The sequence below is a fragment of the Pipistrellus hanaki genome, assembly GCF_964339955.1.
Source record: "Pipistrellus hanaki genome assembly, chromosome: 9".
Taxonomy (NCBI): Eukaryota; Metazoa; Chordata; class Mammalia; order Chiroptera; family Vespertilionidae; genus Pipistrellus; species Pipistrellus hanaki.
Window position 1 is genome coordinate 39094939 of NC_140511.1, and position 20639 is coordinate 39115577.

Here is a 20639-nt window from a genome sequence, read left to right on the forward strand (position 1 = left end):
TCCTACATATGCCCTGACCAGGGATTGAACCTACAACCGTGACTCATCAGGATGATGTTCCGAGCTGCCTGGCCAGGGTCCAATAATAATTCTTTAGGGGATACTTTGATGCCTTACAGTGAGGCAGTATAAAAAAAAAAATGCTATTATTCATCTGGAGTAAACACTATGAGCCCCAGAGTACCAAGACTCTCTGAGTGACCTGCCTTCTGTATTCTGACCTCCTAGGGCTCCCTGACAGCCAGGGTTCTGTGCATGAGTAATCATGTTAGTTACTCTTCTCTACCCACAGGCATGCATGTGTCATTCGTGGTCAAGTGATGACATCAGATGGGACCCCGCTGGTTGGTGTGAACATCAGTTTCGTCAATAACCCTCTCTTTGGATACACGATCAGCAGGCAAGATGGCAGGTAAGAGGCCTTTTGTTGACCAGGGTTAGTGAAGGCCCTGCTCTCATGGTCTTGCCACAGAACTGCTGTTGGAATGGCAACATAGAGAGACAATGGAATTTGGGTTCAGAGGACCTGAATTCAGATGCCAAGTTCTGCAACTCACTACCTATGTGACCTTGTATCTCCCTCTGGCCTAAGTCCCTTTGGCTAAAAATTAAGCAGTTTCTTCTCATTTGGTTCTCACAGTCAACCTAGGGTACCTTAAATATCATCTCCTGCTTTGTGACTTAGGATATAAACCACTACCTCATGGACCACTGTCTACAGACCAGACAGCTCCAGAACCCTTACCATTTCTGCTGTGTTTTCCATCTGCAACCACCTAGGTCTGACCTTGGGTCCCTGGGAGAACCATCAGCAGAATAAAGTTGTTGTTTTTTAATCATTTTTCACTCCCATTTGCTAACTATGTGTTCTTAGACAAATCACCTCACCATTCTGGGCCTCAACCTCTTTGTCTGTTAAATGGCCCCACCACTATTTAGCTCGTAAATTGGTTGTAAGGATTAGATTCTATGATGGATGGGGAAGCACCTGGAACATAGCAGGTGTCTGATCAATCTTAGCTCCTTGCCCCACTCTGGTTCATTGCTGTATTTCCAGGGTCTGGCACATGGTAAGTAGGCAATAAGTATTAGCTGTTTATTAAATTTACAAGTTATTAAATGATGAGAATGTAATGGTTACAGTTACAAACAATGAGAACGTTTTAGAGAAAAGGGGAGGGGAAGGAGGAAAGTGGAATATTTAGGCTGTCGGTGGTGACAAGTCCTCTATTTTTAATAAAATCAGGTGGTGGCAGTCCATCTGGCTAAGTGTGGGCCCATAAGGTTGATTTTCACTCTGGGTTGGAAATGATGTGGCAGCCTGATTGATTTTAGCACCTCTTTAATCCAATATCAGATGTGAACATGTCCCGGCCGAGGTGATAATGAAGCAGAGGCTCATCTGTTTGTAGACATGTGTGCCTCTTAACGGGTTGGCAAGCTTGACACAGGGAGCCCTCCCCTTTCCTCTCACTCCCTGGGAATGGGAAGAGGCCCAGCTGGAAGAGGTTGGTGGCCAGTCACCACTGGTAACCTGGCCAGGCCAGGCCTTGGCTCCCCGCCCTGCACACGTTCCATCTCAGCAATGGCCTCAGCACAGACTTCCCCTATAGCATGGAGGAATATGCCTCCTCATGCTCTGTCTGTACTGCCTTCTAGCTCAGGGCTGCCTGCTTTATTAAAACAACAGTTGCCAACATCGTAGGCAACAGTTATTCTGACTACTGACTACATTATTACCTCCTAAGAAGCAGTCATCAAAAATGAGCCATAGGGACTGCTATTTTTTATCTGGAAATTTGACCATCATTCATATGAGATGGCAAAGGGTCAGTCCTTTGCCCTGTGCTTGGTAAGAGTGGGTCCATAAAACATATGTTTGGTAGCCTTTGGGAAAAGCTCACTCTAGTGCCTCCAGGCTGTGATCCCTCCTGTTTGTGCTCCCCCCTGCAATCTCTACTGCCCCTTGAGAGCAGGGGGTCCTAAGAGGTAAGCATCAGCCATTTTTCTCGTATCAGCCTGCTAAATGACATCACAGTAGCCCGAGTTGCAACACTGATAGCTTGGGGTTCAGAGGAGTGTTTACCAGTGCATTATGGGCCTTAAATTTTCTTCCCAACTTAGACCCTCAGAATGTATGGGAAAGTCACTGCCTATTCTCTAAGTGTCTGAAAATCTCTGTTTGTTGTATGTGAATGGGTAATATTTGCCCATGTCCCTCCCCCTCTTCCCTGCCCCCCTTTCTTTCTTACCTCTCAAACCACAGGAGAAACTCTAAGGCTAGAGATATAGTTGGAGATGACAGTGTACATATGAAGTTCCAGAGACCAAGCCTAACTCATCTTTGTAACCTTCATACTCCAGGCAAGCCCTCGTCCAGCCCACATATGCACAAATGCACACATATACATACACTCTATACACACACTCCACACTGAAATGGGAGACCTCCAGTCTTAACAAGAACTCATAAACAGAAAACAGTACCAGAGAAGTTAGCCAAAAAGATCATTAAAAAGATGGAAAATACCAGTCATGAAGAAAAATTTCAAAAGAGTAGCAGACAAGAGAAGCAGTTCAAGCTCGTTGAATTGAAAAATGGGATTTATACAGAGCATGAGGCCCAGGGAATGGGGCCAGTGCGTTTCCCATCCATTATCCCATCTATCTAATTAAAAACTCTGCCAAGTGATTATGATCATTAACTTCATTTTACATGAAGAGATTGAAGCTCAGACAGGTGACATAACTCACCTATGGAGTGAGCAACAGAGCTTGGACTGGCCCAAAGCTGCTTGGGCTTCTCCTGAAAACTGGGCCTCCCCTTTGGTGTCAGGTTCAAATCTGTGTTCACTAGAAGGTTTTCTTCGGAGACCTGGCTCTTGTCAAGAGCTAATTCCACCAAGTTCTTGGCAAGGCCAGTTGCCCCCAGCTTGCTCACAGCCATGAGAATGTCTTTTCATGTTTGTCTTCACTCCCTCCCCACGAGCATCCTCTCATGAAGGGAGCTTGTAAGTCAGGCCAAAATTCTGCTTGATGGTTAAAAACTTTTCTGTCAAAGTACAGATGCTGTTCAATCCATATGCTCCCCCAACCATTGACATTCTGCTGTAGAGCCAAACCCTGAGCCTTAGTTCAAATAAGCCCCTTTTCTGGTCTTTCTCTCTTGTGACTTATCAAAGCAGGTTGGTACCCAACTGTCTTTACCTAAGTGTGGGTCTAGGATGACTGAGTGGGAAACAGGCAAAGTGGGTGAGAAGCTTTTTGGGGGGACCCGAATCCAGGGGGTGTCACCTACCAAGAAGGACCCAGACTCAATTCCATGAAAAATCAACCCCTGCTTCTAGAGGAGGGAAGAGCAAGCTAGAACAATGAAGCCAATCCCACAAGGTACATTTACCAGGGATAAAGGAGAGGTCCTTCATTATGGTCTGTAAAACCCACTGCACAGGTCAACATTGGGTTGAGTGACATTAACAGCTAAAGTAAGGAAGAACTTAGGGTGTTTGGTGGACAGTCAGTTCAGAAGACGTTGACAGTATCACTCATGCATTCATTCTCTAAACTGCAATTACCAAGCACTGGGCTAGGTTCCAGAAAGACTGAGATGAATCAGTGCCCTGGGCCAGAGAGTTCAAATTGTGAACCAGGACAGCATGATGCAGCCTGTAAAGAGGAGTGCACCTGATGCAATAGCAACCCAGGACAGGGAGCGAGAATGCTGAGTGGGTAAGGAGTAAGCAGGAGTTCTCCTAAAAATAATAATAATAATAATAAGATGAGGGCAAGCCTTGAAAGTGCATCTTAAAAGTAAAAGCAAAAAAGACACCCCAGCCTGGAGGTGACAGGTAGACAGAACCACTGTTTCCAACTCCTAAAGGATGGTCAAAGGAAGAAAGGACAGACTATCTTTAAGTCACCTCAGCAGGTAGAATAAGGACCAGAAAATAAGGAATTATAAGGAGAAGGACCCAGACTCAATTAAAGAAAGAAATCATGACAACCAGAATTAGCTAGAGATCAGACTATAGCAAGCTCCTTATCACTGGAACTGTGCAAGTAGGAACTTAATGCCTCCCCAATGGTGTATTTGTAGAAGAAACTAACTGTCATCAGATTGGGAGAGGACAATGATTGAAGGCTCTCAGGGATGCTGTCATGGAGATCTCATCTCCCCTGGGAGGCTGGAACTCAGTCTTCTGGATCCCCATTCACTTCTGGTGTACTGTGATTCTAACTGTGCGTCTCAAGATTGCTTAGCTCTTTTGTGATCCCAAAGGCCTGTGCTGAGTAATGTACCATAATCAGAACTAAAGCTGATGTAGAGTCATAGAACCGTAGTGACCTAAGAAGAGTCCATTTGAACCTTTACATTCAATAGATGAGAGAATTGAGGATCAGAGAGGCTAAGTGACCTACCCAAGACCACACAGTAGTTTATGGCAGAGGCAGAACTAGGCTTAGGGTTCCTCACAGCAGGGCAGGGCTTGTTCCACTTTATTCTTCTGACTTTTCACTGAGCATCAGCTCAAGAGCCCTATGTACTAAGAGCACCACAGCACAGGCTCAGCCACTGCCCTGTGTCTTGGCAAATCACCCTCCATTGAAGTAGTGTTTAATTTGGCTTTGGCAAATTCTCTCTCTCTCTCTTTTTAAATACTTTGTGGAATATCTGTTTCTGTTTGTGTCTGCAATGAAGCCTTTTAGGTTTTAAAGTCTCCTCAACAAGTGCTCAGACACTTTGGTGTAATTTTTTTCTCCTTTCTCCATTTTTTTTCCTCCTCCTGCTCATCTTCCTCCTCCTCATCATCATCTCCTGTTTCTTCCTTTTCCCGCTCCCCCCTCTTCTCTTTTTCTCAACCCTCCCACTTCCCAAACAGCTTTGACTTGGTCACAAATGGCGGCATCTCCATCATCCTGCGGTTCGAACGGGCACCTTTCATCACTCAGGAGCATACCCTCTGGCTGCCCTGGGACCGCTTCTTTGTCATGGAGACCATCATCATGCGCCATGAAGAGAATGAGATTCCCAGCTGCGACCTGAGCAACTTCGCCCGCCCCAACCCTATTGTGTCTCCGTCCCCACTGACATCCTTTGCCAGCTCCTGTGCAGAGAAAGGCCCCATCGTTCCGGAAATTCAGGTACCCAGCTTTCCTAACTGCATTTCTCCAAGCCTTCATTTTATTTGGGGAGTGGAAGAGGAAAGAGAAAGAGAGACCCCATCAGCCCACCGTGCAGAATCCAACTGCCTGGCACGCTCCATCCTATAAAAAGCCCCTACTCCTCTTCCACTCTGCCATCCAGTTTGCTTCCACTTTCCTTTCCCCCAAGCTCCAGAATCCGCCCCCCTTTTCGCCATTACTATTAAAAAATATCTATGGTGATAGGTTCTACCAAGTGAAATGAGACAGAGGGATCCCCAATAGTGAGCATAATGATAAAGATAAAATGAGAAAATATGAATGAGGTGCCTAGCACAATGTCTGGCACCTACTAAGTGCTCAATAAATTTTAACCATTATTATTATTAAGATTATTTTACATGCTCTGCCTTCTTGCCAATTAAGGATTGCTTTGGCTCAAAACTGTATGTGCAAGTGCTTTCCTTAATTATCATTAACATGAAGTAATTTGGAAAGATGCATTTTAATCTAATAGAAATCAAGATAGATTCTCTGCCCAACAAAGAAATTTTTTCCACCATCCCTGCCCAGTTCCTTATGAGAGAAACAAGGCCTAGAGATTTGGGGGTGTGGGAGAAGCCCCACGTTACTGCCTGCCTAATGAGAGCTCTGGCTACGTTCGTGGGTTGCCAGTGCTGATGGAGCGGAAGGTTGTTACATTTTTTTTGTATGTATATTTCATGCCTTGCCGGGCAAACACATCTCTGTATGCGTGCCCTGTTGAGTGGCTTCAGATGCTGCCCACAAGAAGAAAATACAGCCGTTTGGAAATTCTCATTATACCCCGAGGTTGAAGCCCCAATCCTTTTCAGAGATTCAGCTCTTGTCTCCTGTCTCAACAACCAGCTGACCTTTCTTAGGAAATGGCTGTCAGTGGAGACAAGGCTTGCTGGAGAGGAGTAATTTGTTGCTCAGCCCCAGTTCCGCTCCAGCTAGACATTTTCCCAGGAGGAGGGGCTTTGGAACAAATGAGGTGAAAGGTTCCACCCTTCTTACAACGCTCCCTGCGCTGGGTCTCTAGGAGTCCTGCTGGGTCACAAACCTTACACCTTGCTTATTATCAGGTTGTTATGACATACATAAAAACAAGCTCTTGGGTTTTCCCAGCCCATCACTGAGAGCCTTCGCAAGGACTGGAAGATGTAAATTTTAAACGGTATGTCACAGAATGTAAATATTTGTGAGAACATCAGGATGGCCCTTGAACCCTGTCTGTGATCCCCTGGGGTATGGAGCCCACTTTGATTAGAACTTGTAAGCTGAAATGTAGGAAGAGTGCTTTTGGTTTAGGCCCAATCCCTAAGATTTTGAGTAGTCGAGGGAATGGGGTGCGGGTGGGAGTTCACACCCCTTTATGAAATGGACAGAGTTTCTTTGTGAAGGCCCAGTTGAACACAGGAGTGGAATATTCATTGTCCTTTTAATGGCTATGTTAACCTTGATTGATTTAATGTCCCCTTCCTAAGACAGAGCCCAGAGCATCAAGCAGATAAAAGTGCTCTGCTTTTGCCATGCTCCTGAAAATCCTAGCATTCATTTCAACTTTGCACTGTGGATCTGAGTCTATCACACCTGTTGAGCCACTCTATTCATCCAGCACAGCGCTGGAGCAGGAAGCACCATACAGCCATTTCTACCTCTTTCTGTGGATGAGCGGGGACATCAATGGTCTTAGGCTCTACAGCAGCGGTTCTCAACCTGTGGACCGCAACCCACAGGTTGAGAACCGCTAGCAGGGTCACCTAAGACTATCGGAAAACACAGATATTTATGTTACAATTCATTAACAGTAGCAAAATTATAGTTATGAAGTAGCAACGAAAATAAATTTATGGTTGGGGGTCACCACAACATGAGGAACTGTATTAAAGGGTCTCGGCATTAGAAAGACTGAGAACCACTGACCTTATGAGTTCCTCACATGCAATGAGCTGAGCATTGTCATCCTTGTTGAATAGAGGAGGAAGCTGGAATTCAGTGAGGCAGAGCTGTGCCCTGTGAGAGCCCATCCTGCAAACTAGAGTCTTCTTTCCCCTCTCCACCTTATCCTTCTCTTCCCTTTTCCCTTCTTCCTCCTGCCTATCTTCATATTCTTCTTCCCACTCTTCTTTCTTCCCTCCCTTCTAGTTCCTGCTCCTCCTCTCTGCTCTTCCCCTCCTTCCTCTTTGCTCTCCCCTCTACTTCTTGAACAAGAGTTCAAGAGGCATGGCCATCTCCCCTGCACCAGTGACCTCATGACTGTCACTCACTGTGATCTGTCTCTCTAGGCCCTGCAAGAGGAAATCGCCATCTCTGGCGGCAAGATGAGGCTGAGTTATTTGAGCAGCCGTACACCAGGCTACAAGTCTGTCCTGAGGGTCAGCCTCACCCATCCAACCATCCCCTTCAACCTCATGAAGGTGCACCTCATGGTGGCGGTGGAGGGCCGCCTCTTCAGGAAGTGGTTTGCTGCGGCCCCAGACTTGTCCTACTATTTCATCTGGGACAAGACGGATGTCTACAACCAGAAGGTGTTTGGGCTCTCAGAAGCCTTCGGTAAGTCTCCCAGCCACAGGACGCAACACCAACCTCAAGAAGACAAGAATCTATTTACCTGGGTCCTTTTAAAAATTAGTTAATATATTTGTTTAATTTTTCCTAATAATATACAATCACTCTTCAAAAAAGGGATATTAAGGCCCAGCATCCCTGTGTTAGTTCTGCATCTAGATGTGGTTCCACTTAGAAATGTGATCCTTTATCCTTTTCTACAAAAGACAGCCAGGGGCCTTGCGTGCAAATCTAAAGCCAAAGAAGAGGCCTTGCTCACTGTGCATTCTGTGCCTTTTGTTGTCTGCAGTCTCCGTGGGTTATGAGTATGAATCCTGCCCTGATCTGATCCTGTGGGAGAAAAGAACAGCAGTGCTGCAGGGCTATGAAATCGATGCTTCCAGGCTGGGAGGATGGAGCCTGGACAAACATCATGCCCTCAACATCCAAAGTGGTGAGTGGGTGGATAAAATCCCCAGAGCCCAGTCTTGGTGTGATGTCCTTTGTGCCCTGAGAGACAAAAAGCACACACTTCAGATTCCACGGGCTCCTGTGGGACCCATCTGTGTGAAGGATTAGTCTATGAGTATTCCTGGGCCCCTGCTCTGTGCTTGTCACTGCTGGGCTCAGGGGAAGCAGAATAGAAAGGCCTCAAGAATTTACTCCGGTCAAAGGCCAACACTTTCCAGGCAATTTCCATGCCGTGCCATGAACAGTGCCGTCACAGAGGGAGCAAGGACACTGGGGCATAGAAGAGGGACACGTTACTCAGCTTCATGGTTCGGAGAAAACTTCTGAACCGAGTCTCAGAGGGTCAGCAGGATTAGCCCTGTCTCAAGCAAGGAGAGGGCACAGGATGTGCCAAAGCACTGAAGCATGAAAGAAGAGTAATTGGAGAGGAGAGTCACTGTGGTTTGAGCAAAGGGTGAAATGAATGAAAGAGCAAAAGCCAAAGCTGGGGGCTTGGGCAGCTGAAGTTCATCCAGAGGCAAATGTCAAGCCTCTGAAAGGTGTGAAGCATCAGGTGCCACAGTCAGATCTGAATTCCAGTAGCTCACTCTGTGTTCTAGGATGAGACCACTCACTGAGTAATGATGTCCTAATCCAGTAGTCGGCAAACTCCTTAGTCAACAGAGCCAAATATCAACAGCACAACGATTGAAATTTCTTTTGAGAGCCAAAGTTTTAAAACTTAAACTTCTTCTAATGCCATTTCTTCAAAATAGACTCACCCAAGCCATGGTATTTTGTGGAAGAGCCACACTCAGAGGCCAAAGAGCCTCATGTGGCTCGAGAGCGGCAGTTTGCCGACCATGGTCCTAATCTGTAGATACCATGAATGCCTATCAAAGCTACCACATGTTTTGGGGGTAAATTGACAAATTCATTCTAAAATTTATGGTAGAATAAAAATGTGTAAATAGCTAAGACAGTCTTCAAATTAAAAACCAGAAAGAGACACACAGCATATATTAAGCTATCCTAGGAGAACCATTGTATCTAAAACTGTGTGGGGCTGGCACAAGAACAGATAAATAGTTCCCAGGGGACAAAGCAAGGAGTCCAGACCCTGACCTGTGAGTAGTCAGTAGAACAAGGTTTGGCCAAGAGTGACAAAAAGCCAAAATAACAGAATTGCAAATAGGTTACAAGTGTGTTTCTCCTGAACCTGAAAGTCTGGAGCTAGAGGCGCCACGGCTGGTTTAGCACTTGGCAGGCTCCTTTCCCACCCAAGGTCATGATCCAAGGTGATTGCTTCCCCTCCAAACTTCACATCCACTTTCCAGCCAGCAAGAAGGAGGAAAGGACTAAGAGCAACCTCTTTCCCCTGTAAGGACACATCCCAGCAGCTGCCATGCCACTTCCACTTCCAAACATTGCCCAGAATGCCGTCACCTGCCAAGTGTAGCCGCACACCAGGCTGGGATTGTAGGCAGTCCCAGAGAGTCTGGGCCCTGCCAAGCACCAGGTTCAGAAATAAGGAAGGAGGATAGGATGGGTACCGTGGATAACTGCAGGTTTCTGCCACACACCATGTGCACATGGGAACTTGGTATATGATAGAGGGAGCATCACCTATCAGTGGAGGGTTTTTGAAATTGGTATTTGGGAAATTGGCTCAATCTATGGAGAAAAACAAAGTAAACAAAATAAAGCTTGATTAGAGATCTAAATTAGAAACATAACACATTAACTTTAATAGAATATCTTTATGATCTCAGAAAGATTCCCTAAAACAGCGGTCTTCAAACTACGGCCCGCGGGCCACATGCGGCCCGCAGAGGAGTCTGATCCGGCCCGCCAGGTTTTTTGGGCAGTGAGCGCAGCCGAGGTGTTACAGTAGGAATTAGTAGTTCATATAGTCCGGCCCTCCAGCTCTCTGAGGGACCGTGATCTGGCCCCCACTTTAAAAAGTTTGAGGACCCCTGCCCTAAAATCTAAAAAAGCACAAACATTTCAGTAGAAAAATAATTGCTCAGACTACATAAAAATGAAAGGTATCTCTTCAACAAAGGACAAGGCTAACAGGTGACAGTCTGGGCAAAGATTCCTCTGACCATAGCAAACAAAACTCTCAGGCTGCAGTGCAGAAGAGGGGAGGCAGGAGGCAGAGTCCAGCTTGGTGACTGTGGCAATAATCCAGGAGCAAGAGGGTGATGTGGAGCTGAGGGGAAACCATGGGGAGATGGGATGGCGCTTACAAGTCATCGAGGGCAATCTCTTCTCTTTGCTGGGGAAACTGAGGCCCAGGGGCAGTCAGAGCAGTGAAGAGACTGACAAGAGCTGGGATCGGCCTGTTAGTTGCAAAATGAGGTAAACACCCAGTTCTCTTGACTCTGCCTTGGTGAGAAGAGACTGTGAGTCCGCCTCCCTCATGCATTTCTATAAACATTTATTGGTGCCTGCTCTGTGTCAAATTCTCTGAGGGACACAAAAAGGGGAAAGACAAGCACAGTCCCTGTACTTGAAATGGTATCAGCCTAAAGAGAGGAAGCCAGGCACGTGCGATAGAGAGTTTGTGCTGTAAGAGAGACCAGAGGGAGGGGTAGGAGATGAATTCAGTCTATGTGAGAGGCCATGGGGCTGAGGGACTGAGAGCCCGGTCCAGCTCCTCCCATCACCTGTGTGGCCTCAGGTACGCCACTTGGCCTTCCGCTCGTTAGCTTACAGAGTCGTGGTGAGGATCTCATCAGTAGAGCAGCATGGCCTGTCCAGGGTTTCATTCTGGTGTCAGGCAGCCGTGGGAGATGTCCGGAATGACAGGCAGAGATCTTGCATTCCTTACACCGCCACGTGAGCTCTGTGGTCAGACTCAGAAGAGAGCCTCTCCCTGCTCCGAGGGTGATTCTGTTCTCCGTCTCGTCGCAGGCATCCTGCACAAAGGGAACGGGGAGAACCAGTTTGTGTCCCAGCAGCCCCCCGTCATCGGGAGCATCATGGGCAATGGGCGCCGGAGAAGCATCTCCTGCCCCAGCTGCAACGGCCTTGCTGACGGCAACAAGCTCCTGGCCCCCGTGGCCCTGACGTGCGGCTCCGACGGCAGCCTCTATGTGGGAGACTTCAACTACATCCGAAGGATCTTCCCCTCCGGGAACGTCACCAACATCCTGGAGCTGAGGTATGTGACGTGCTTGCTGCCTTCCTCACAGTTCCTAATAACGTCCCTTTGTCATCCCATGGGCCCAGCTGGCCTTACCCAACAGGGCCCGAGAAGGAGCAGGGCCACGCCTCACCTGTCTGAATCCAGGACCTCTCACTGCCCAGCTCAGAGGCTACACTGAGCCAAGGGCCCTGAGGAAACAGCACCTGATACTCACAGGGCACTGCAAGGTCAAACCTCTCTGGGGACAGGGAGATAGCCGTGGTGTCCAGCTGATGTTAGAAGGCTGCTGGCAACCAAGAATTAAACTCCTTGGAAGCCCCTGGATCTTCTTTCTGCTTCCTAGCACCAAGCTGATTGGAATCGATCACATGAGTCTTTTAACGAGGGCAAGGGATGGCATCCTGGCCAAGGCCCCCTGCCGGTGTTACCAAGTTTTACCCCGTTACTTAACATTCATTTAGAGTTAGGAGCAGTTTTTTCAGCTGCCCAGTACTGAGTTAAAGCCCTCAGACTAACACCAGGCATGGTCTGTCTGCTTCTGTGGTGCCACAGAGCCAGCCGAGTCAGCTTTGTCTATTTCCCCATCCTGTTTCCCCATCCTGACTGACCAGATGTGACGGAGCATAGCCATTCTTACGGAGCGGGGAAGGGCCTGGTGTGGCTTTTCCCCGTGCCTCCCTCAGCCAAATCTCCTTACAACCACAGCCACTTCTTAGGGTGGGTTCTTGGGTTTCCAGAAGCTGAGGTTACAGATAGGAGTACCCCACGCTCCCTTTCAGGAGACACTTTCAAGTTCTTCATGGCCGGTCTCACCCAGGTTGGGATCCCGGTGAACAGCACAGCACTTGGGCAGGAAAGCCTTCCTCTAGAGCGGCCAGGGGGAAAGCAATCTTGCTTTTGTGAGGCCCCTACTATTCATCCTGTTGGATGCGAACCCCGAAGGCCATCGGGCAGCTCTGCCGCACCAAGGATTGGCCCTCTGGGCCCATGAAGGCCACTTTGGCTTAATGTCTTGCTCAGGTCCTCTCTGGAGGTCCGTGCCTGCTGAGAATCTCATTCTGCAGTGCATGTGGCTGACCGTGGCAGCCCTGAGAGCAGAGCGTTGGTATTTACCCACTCACACAGGGACAGGAAGGAGAGAGTCTTTGCATGAAAAGGATTAGAAGCTCATATTCTGTGGGCTCATAGGAAATCAGGTAATAGGCTGAATGAGAACCAGGCCACCGATGGAGTATTTTCTGCCTTTCTTCTCTCTTTTATGAGTGTGATTGGCAGAGGCATCTGCCAAGGAAGAGGGAACCCTTGAGTATAATTGCTTCAGTCAACTGCTAATATTGTCTTTTCACCTCCTGTCCTGTGATGGAAAGAGCCGTGGACAGGGGGTCGGTCCATCTTGGCAGACAAGCTCTACAACTTTGGGGAAGACACTTACCCTCTCTGTGCCTTCATTTTCTTTTCTTTTCTTTTTCTTAATCCTCATCCAAGGATATTTTTTCCATTGATTTTTTAGAGAGTGTGGAAGGGAGGGAGGTGAAGAGAGAGAGAAACATCAATGTGAGAGAGACACATCCATCATTTGCCTCCTGCGCATGCTACTACTGGGGCAGGGATCAAACCGCAATCCAGATACATGCCCTTGACAGAATCAAACCAGTGACCATTCAGTGCTCAGGCCGAGGCTCTAACCATTGAGCAACACTGACCAGCACTAGGCCTCCATTTTCAACCTTTCAAATAAGAGATCCCATTTTCCCTGCCTCCCTTCCACTGTTTCAGAGAGATCATGGAAGACAGTGGGTAAGGAAGGGAGGTGTCAATGAAATTTGGAAAGAAAGATAAATGGATCAATATATTGTTACCTTGATTTAGTTTTTAAGTCTTTTTGCCCCGGTCTGTTTCTCTGTGTTACTGTCTCCCTTCTAATGATAGCATATCTCCCATTCCGTATTCTATTATGAAGATCATTGTAGCAGGTTCTGCAGGTTTTAATAACTCTCGGTAAGGCCCACGGGCAGAGACACAGCAGGGAGCACCTAGATCTCCAGGAATGGGTGTCTGTCTGGGGGGTGGGGGTGGGCTGCTCAGCCCTGGTGGAAGCTGCAGCATGTGTCAACCTCATCTGCTTCCCCCAAGTCAGCCATGGCAGTGCAGGTGGAACTGTGACTCTTCCGTGATATGTAGCTGCTTGTAAGTGAGCTCACTGACAAGTAATATCCCATATGAAATATATCAGTGTCATGGCTGCTAAGTCTTTATTTATTATAGTATTGTACTGAACCATTGCTGTCAAGTTTTCAGGCTGCTAATAATGCTTCTAACCCTGCTGCTAACACCTCATTCTTTCTTCTATTCCCTGCTCTGCTGTCTTCTGTCAGAAATAAAGATTTCAGACATAGGTAAGCCAACCAGTGGAGAATTTCCCTGTCTCTCCTCTGCCTTGTTGCATGTTGTGTGGTAAGATGCATGTGTCAATTTCAGATGGCTCGATGGCGAATGAACCCTGTGTGGTCGGAACTGATTGCGGGTAATCGGTTACAATGAGAGGGAGTTGTTAATAACGGAGGGGACAGGCGGTGAGAGCCTGCGCTCCTCTGATCCCTGCGAAGTTCAGCGGCTCCTTTGGTAGTCAGACTGCAGCGATCGGGAAAATGTTAACCTGGGCATAGTAATTTGAACACCACAGTCTGCCTATTCTTAGAATAAAGGAGGACATCATCTTCACCATGTTGGGTGACTTGGATGGTCACAGAGGGAAGTCCTGATAACATCTGGATCGGACAAAGGCCCTGGAAGAAGACAACTTTGTGCTTCTGTGGGCATTCCAGGTGCCTCGGCTTGATGGCTGGGGTGCCAGGTAGCCCCCTGGAACGCTTGATAGCAAGGTCAGAGCAGGGGAGGATTTCCAGACCGGACAGACCACCCAAAGAGAGCAATCCCCAAACAGGAACTTTGTCACAGAGTAGACTTGTCATATAGGCTCACAGTGACACTGCAGCAGGCAGAATTGGGCCTCATCAGACCCAGAGAGAAATGTCTGCCTGCCATCAGCTCCGGTCACTACAGCATTCATCTGACTCCCAGGTGACAGTGACCTTGGAGTCCCCCAGCTTCACACACGTGTGGGTGACATGAAAGTCGCCATGGGCAGATGGGCTGTGGCTGGCATCTCTGCAGAGGGGCTCTCAGACACCCACACTTAGCTCAGACCACAGTGGCACATGGGGATGGGGGGATGTTAAGGTGGAATGAAAGTAAGTCTTAGGATGGCAGATAGAGGCAGACCAATCCCAAATCCAATAATGATGATATGCATACCTAAATAGTGAGATTATAGTTTGAATGTAATAATCATAAATGTTAAATGTATGTAGAGCTTCTTAGTGTATAGCAGAGAAGGGTTAAATGATTTACATGGAGTTAAGCAGTTCATCCCTAAATCATCCTTTGAATTAAGTACTCATGGTATATCTAATTTACAGATGACAAAACTTGAGAGTGACCTTGTGTGACCTTGAAAAAATTACTTCATTTCTTTGGGCTTTAGCTTCTAACTTAAGGTTAATAAAATCTCCCATGGAGATTATTGTAAGAGTTACAGAGGACCTTTGTAAAGTATCTAGCATTGTGCCAAGCACAGAAAGTTCCAGGATGGTAATAATAATATATTATTATTAGATAGTAATAATAATAATAATAATTTATTTTTAACATCATCATAACAATTATATGATGATGATGATGATGATGATGATGATATCTCCATCTTTCCCAAAAAGGAATTCAACCCTTTTAACAACCAAACTCACAGGCAGTAAAGTAAATTAAATAGAACTTGGGAACAAAATAAAATGGAGGAAACACATATATGTGGTCATATATCAAATTAGACTCTGAACCTCCTGCCAGCCAGAATAAACAGGGAAACATAATAATTTTCATGGTTTGCATTATCAGAAATGGGAAAATCTGTTCAGTTCTCAGAGGAGGAATATTTTTTCCTGACACTGAAATCTAAACCAGATTTTCAGTGAGCTTTGTATGGATAATACTGAACTATGTATGGAAATGTGCCCTCAAGTTCAGATTTATAGTAAACACAGAAGTACATTTCATATGAAGATTTTCATTGAAAACCTAGCATTTAACATTAAGACCTTCACTCAATGGCGGTGACCTCCTGGGGCACAGCTGGAGTGTAGTGGGGGCCTAGCTGGGAAGAGGCAAGAGGCCACGGTGCTTGTCCAGCTTTTCCATGCATTTGTTATGTGACCGTGGGCTGGGCGCCTGGCTTTCTCTGCTTTAATCTCAGCATCTTTAATTGAGAGAGTTGTGGTTTGAGTGTCTTTTGTTTCTAATGTTTAGTTATCTTTTGATCCACGGTATGATTTCAAAGCCAGTTTCCTGGCCTCTTGCAATTCATTGTTTTTTCTCAGGTGCTAAGAACTATTTCTAAAGTGAACCAGTTTGGGAGGGAATAAAGGATTTTCCTTCTGCCTTTTGGTTTTCTAAAGTCAAAACAGAGTGAGAAGACCTGAGTTCTAACTCTGATTCTCACTGGCATCTGGGTATTGACAAACCTCTTCCTCTCTCTGGGCCTTCATGTCCCCATCAGTAAATGTCAGAAGTGGATTAAAGAAATTCTAAAATCTTGTCCTCTTTATCCATACTGTCTCCACTGTTCCCAGGAATAGCCTTTGGCTCAGGCTAGTGCTCTTAGCCTGCGTGGGGTGCTCCCCAAAGCAGTCTCTTCTCTGCCTTCGGCCTTTTCAGCCTCAGTATGCCGCCAGCCTACCACACTGGGCATGCGCTGTCCAGGAACCCCAATCCTCTGGGCATCTTCCTCCCTGGACCCCATCAGGAAACACGGATCCTGATTGCCTTTAGATCTCTTCCCTAGGGTCATGGAGGAATGTTTGAAGCCTGTTGTTTAGAAGTACATTTGAACTCACCTCACCTCCATTAATCTGAGCTATACATATTCTGTTAATTCTAACAGAGTCCTTAACTGCCCAGAAAATAGAAGAGACAGGACAATATTAGTAAGTCTGCCATTCTTGGCTTTTCCATTATGCAATAACATAAATATTCTGGAGGTTTCACATGAAGACCAGCTGCCATTTATTGGGATTTATTATTTATTTATTTATTTATTCATTCATTCATTCATTCATTCATTCATTTATTTGTTTATTTATTGTTAATTCTCATCCAAGGATATTTTTCCATTGATTTTTGGAGACAGGAGGGGAGAGACAGAGAGAGAGGGAAAAATATCAATGTGTGAGAGACGCATCAATGAGTTGCCTCCCACATGCGCCTGAACAGACAGATGCCTTTGACTTAAAAGAATTTCCAGAGATTTAGAGGATGCTATCAATACTGAGATGCAGTTTGAGGGCCTGAGGATTATCAGGCCGTGTACAGGAACTGAAACAGTTTCCCAGGAGTTACAAGTCCAACTCCAATGTAGCCTAGACTTTGATGAAATTGTAAAGCAGTACCAAGTCAAGCTTAATAAGAAATACCTATGCTCTAGTCCAGTGATCGCCAACTGGTGGTCCATGAGGTCCGAAAGGTTGGTGACCGCTGCTCTAGTCCTCTCCAAGTGCAAAAACAGACATGATGACTAGTCATCAAACAACAATTCTGATATGGAGTACCATGAGGTACTATGAGGTACCGTGAGGTACCATGATGCTAAAGATCTGTCACGTATGATTTTATATAATTTTCACAATATACTGGCCAGGTAGCTGTTAACATCCCCATTCTGTAGATGAAGAAAACTTGAGGCTCAAAAGGCCAGCTAATTTGCTCAAGTTTGAGAACCTGGAACTAACAGAGCTAGACCTCGAACCCTGGCTGAGGAGACTCCAAGCGGTACATTTTCCTACCCTGTGCCCAGAGGCAGTGCCTTGTCTCTGCAATGCCTGGGTGCCGCCAAGGTCAGATCTCACTTTCCTGTTAGCACAGCCTGGTCTTCACGGCTGGTCTCCAGGAGTAGAACCATCATGAGCACCGCTCCTGTGTTTTGTTTATTTTCCATTGGATGTTACTGCCAATTACAACTAGTCCTACAACTCATTTATATTTGCCTGCAAGAGGGAGACTTCTGGGCTCCTGATAAGTATTACATGTGTGTCAAGTGAAGACCATGTGGATGCTGACTGAGAGTCAGATCTGGCAAGGTCTTGTCAATCAATCCCAGGAAGGGTTATGGCTGTTGTGAAAATTCTGTGGAAGAAGAGTTCATATGTTCAACTCTTTTTTATTATTATTATTAAATCTTTATTGTTAAAAGTATCACATATGTCCCCTTTTTTCCCCATTGACCCTTTCTAGCCCACCCCTCCCTCTGCCCCAGGCCTCTACCACCCTATTGTCTGTGTCCATACAAGTTCTTTGGTTGACCTCTTCCCTCCGGCTGTCCAACCCTTTAAGTGATTTTAAAGTCAAGCTCTTTTGTGTTTCTAGCTTGGATTTATTGGCCACTTACGGTAAGTCTCATAGACAGTCCTTTTAAGAAAACATGTATTGAGCACCTGATATGGGGATGGCACAGGGGTGAGGCTGGGCCTGGCAATTATTGGCATTAACAGTTGGGTGGAAGAGAGAGTTAAACCCACCATATCTGGAGCCAGACAAATGGGGGAACTCTTCCCCAAAATGGGTACATCATCCACATGTGATATTGCTGCTTGGATTTAAGTAGGAAAGAAGAAGGTGCTCACCAACTGGCATGTCCTTGTCTTCCAGTCACAGTCCAGCGCACAAATACTACCTGACGACAGACCCCATGAGCGGGGCTGTCTTCCTCTCCGACACCAACAGCCGGCGGGTCTTCAAGATCAAGTCCACCACGGTGGTGAAGGACCTCGTCAAGAACTCCGAGGTCGTCGCAGGGACAGGTGACCAGTGCCTCCCCTTTGATGACACCCGCTGCGGGGATGGTGGGAAGGCCACGGAAGCCACACTTACCAATCCCAGGGGTAAGGCTTTGTTTTTCCATCACTTTCAGTTAACATGTATTGGGGAGAATTCCTTTACCCAGAGAAATAGATGTTTATTATTGGGAAAATTTTGGAAAATACCATGAACTCTGTGGAGAAAAGTTGACATTATCATAATTCTATCTCCCAGAAAAGTTCTCAGTTAACATTTCCTTATCTTTCCTTTTAGCCTTTTTTTCTAAGTGTGTGGGTACATGTAATACTCACCAAAAATAAAATGAGATCACATTAAACAAACGTTTAGTGACCTACCTTTTGTCCTAACTGGTAAAAAAGTGAACATTCTCCAGGCCATTGGTCTTTGTACTGATTTTTAATGGCTGTATGGTGTTCCAGCAAGTGAATGGCCCATCATTTAGTTGGACACGTGTGCTGTCTCTCACACTATTATTTTATAAAATCATTGCAGTGTATCATCTCTATTCATCTGCTATAGAATGAGTTAACTAAGTTTCCACTTGAGTCCCACAAAAAGTTGGGCCTCTTCATACCCACAATCACAATTCTTCATTCACTTATTCATCTAGTATTTGCTGAGGATGTTAATCTTAGTACAGTGGTATTAGTCACATAATAAACATCCCATAAATGGGGATTCCTATTATAATTATTATACTATATTGTATTTGTTATATGACATCCCCTCTTATCATATATCAGATTATATGATATCTTATATATCTAACACATGCCTGCACTGGTCAGGTGGGAATGCTGTGAGATAAATACCTGTGATTAATCTTCCTCCTAAATATTATTTCCTAATACTAAAAGTGTAGCATAGGGTGGAAAGCGCTTACCTGTAGGGACCCTGCATTGTGGTTTTGCTCTGCCACTCCTCTGTACCTCAGTATGCCCACTGGCAAATGAGAAGATTGGGCTAAATGATCCATGAGGCCCCTTTTCATTTGCAACATTTTACTCTATGAATTAAAACCAGGGATTTTTTTTCTGAGATATTTTAATTAAAATTTTTATGGTCTAAAGTTTAACATATGTCTCCTTTTTCCCCAATTGACACCCTCCCCACAGCCATTCCCACCCCAGGCAAGTCCCCACCACCCCAGTGTCTGTGTCCATTGTTTTTCTGAGATTTTTTTACTCTCTCTGGTTCTTTCTCAGTTGCTCTACAGCAGTGATTTTCAACCTTTTCATCTCATGGCACACATAAACTAATTACTAAAATTCTGTGGCATACCAAAAATGTATTATATTTTTTTGCAGATCTGACAAAAAAAATAGGCATAATTTTTAATCATTTATACCAGACAGGTGACTGTGGTCATTTTTTCATTTGACAATCTGAGGGAAGAGAGGTCAGTGCCCCTGACTAAATAGTCAGGTATTGCATGTTTTAAAAATTCTTGCAGCACACCTGTTGAAAATCCCTGCTCTACATACATGTATTCTCCACCCTAAACACACACACACACACTACACACAGATATAGTGACAGTGAAATTGCCCAAAAGCCTGTGATTAACCCAGATAGAAATGACAAGGATGCCACAATATGCAGACACTCTGTAACAGGGAGTAGAAAAGCTGCTCATCTGTTTAGCACAACAAAAGAAGACAAAATGAAGTAATTAATTAGAGGACAGATTACTTCTATTAGCCTGTGCAGCCAACTTTGTAAACAAGAAACCCAATTGTTCATGGAGCACTCATCAGTCCTAGCAGATGGAAGGAGAGACAGCATAGCCAGGCAGATAAGAAAACTCCTCTCTCGGTACTTAAAGAATGTAATTCATTCACATTCTAGGCAGGGACCAAAGACAGGCATCCTGCCTTGAGGCTGCCTGCTTCTCCTCCGTGTGAAATCACTCTCCAGCCCTGAGCAGCCCAGGAGGGGGAGGAAGGAACTATTGCTCCTGTGGGCTTGGCTCTCTCGGAACCCCTTGGTATCTAAAAACCACCCTCTGACCCTAACCGGTTTGGCTCAGTGCATAGAGCGTGGGCCTGAGGACTCAAGGGTCCCAGGTTCTATTCTGGTCAAGGACATGTACCTTGGTTGCGGGCATATCCCCAATGGGGAGTATGCAAGAGGCAGCTGATTAATATTTCTCTCTCATCGGTGTTTCTAACTCTCTATCCTTCTCCCTTCCTCTCTGTAAAAAATCAATAAAATATATTATTTAAAAAATATATATATCTGACCTGTCAAAGACACATTGGATCCTGAGAGCAAGAGCCTTAAAACCCACAACGTGCTGGTCAGCTTCTCATAATTATAAGTCACTAATAATTATGGAGAGCTAACGATTACAAGCCAGGTGTATTATCCCCATTTTATGGATGAGGAAACTGAG

General features: G+C 45.7%; 1 protein-coding gene across 7 annotated transcripts in view; it reads left to right on the top strand.

Annotated features, from left to right (window-relative positions):
* Positions 1 to 20639, top strand: part of TENM4 (teneurin transmembrane protein 4) — a 695703-nt gene that overhangs the window by 626590 nt on the left and 48474 nt on the right. For all 7 annotated transcript variants that reach the window (XM_084894429.1, XM_084894427.1, XM_084894432.1 and 4 more), the window contains 6 exons: positions 293 to 412; positions 4881 to 5142; positions 7452 to 7719; positions 8024 to 8167; positions 11083 to 11332; positions 18074 to 18306. In XM_084894429.1, coding sequence (XP_084750555.1) covers positions 293 to 412; positions 4881 to 5142; positions 7452 to 7719; positions 8024 to 8167; positions 11083 to 11332; positions 18074 to 18306 — 1277 coding nt within the window. The remainder of the gene's footprint in view (positions 1 to 292; positions 413 to 4880; positions 5143 to 7451; positions 7720 to 8023; positions 8168 to 11082; positions 11333 to 18073; positions 18307 to 20639) is intronic.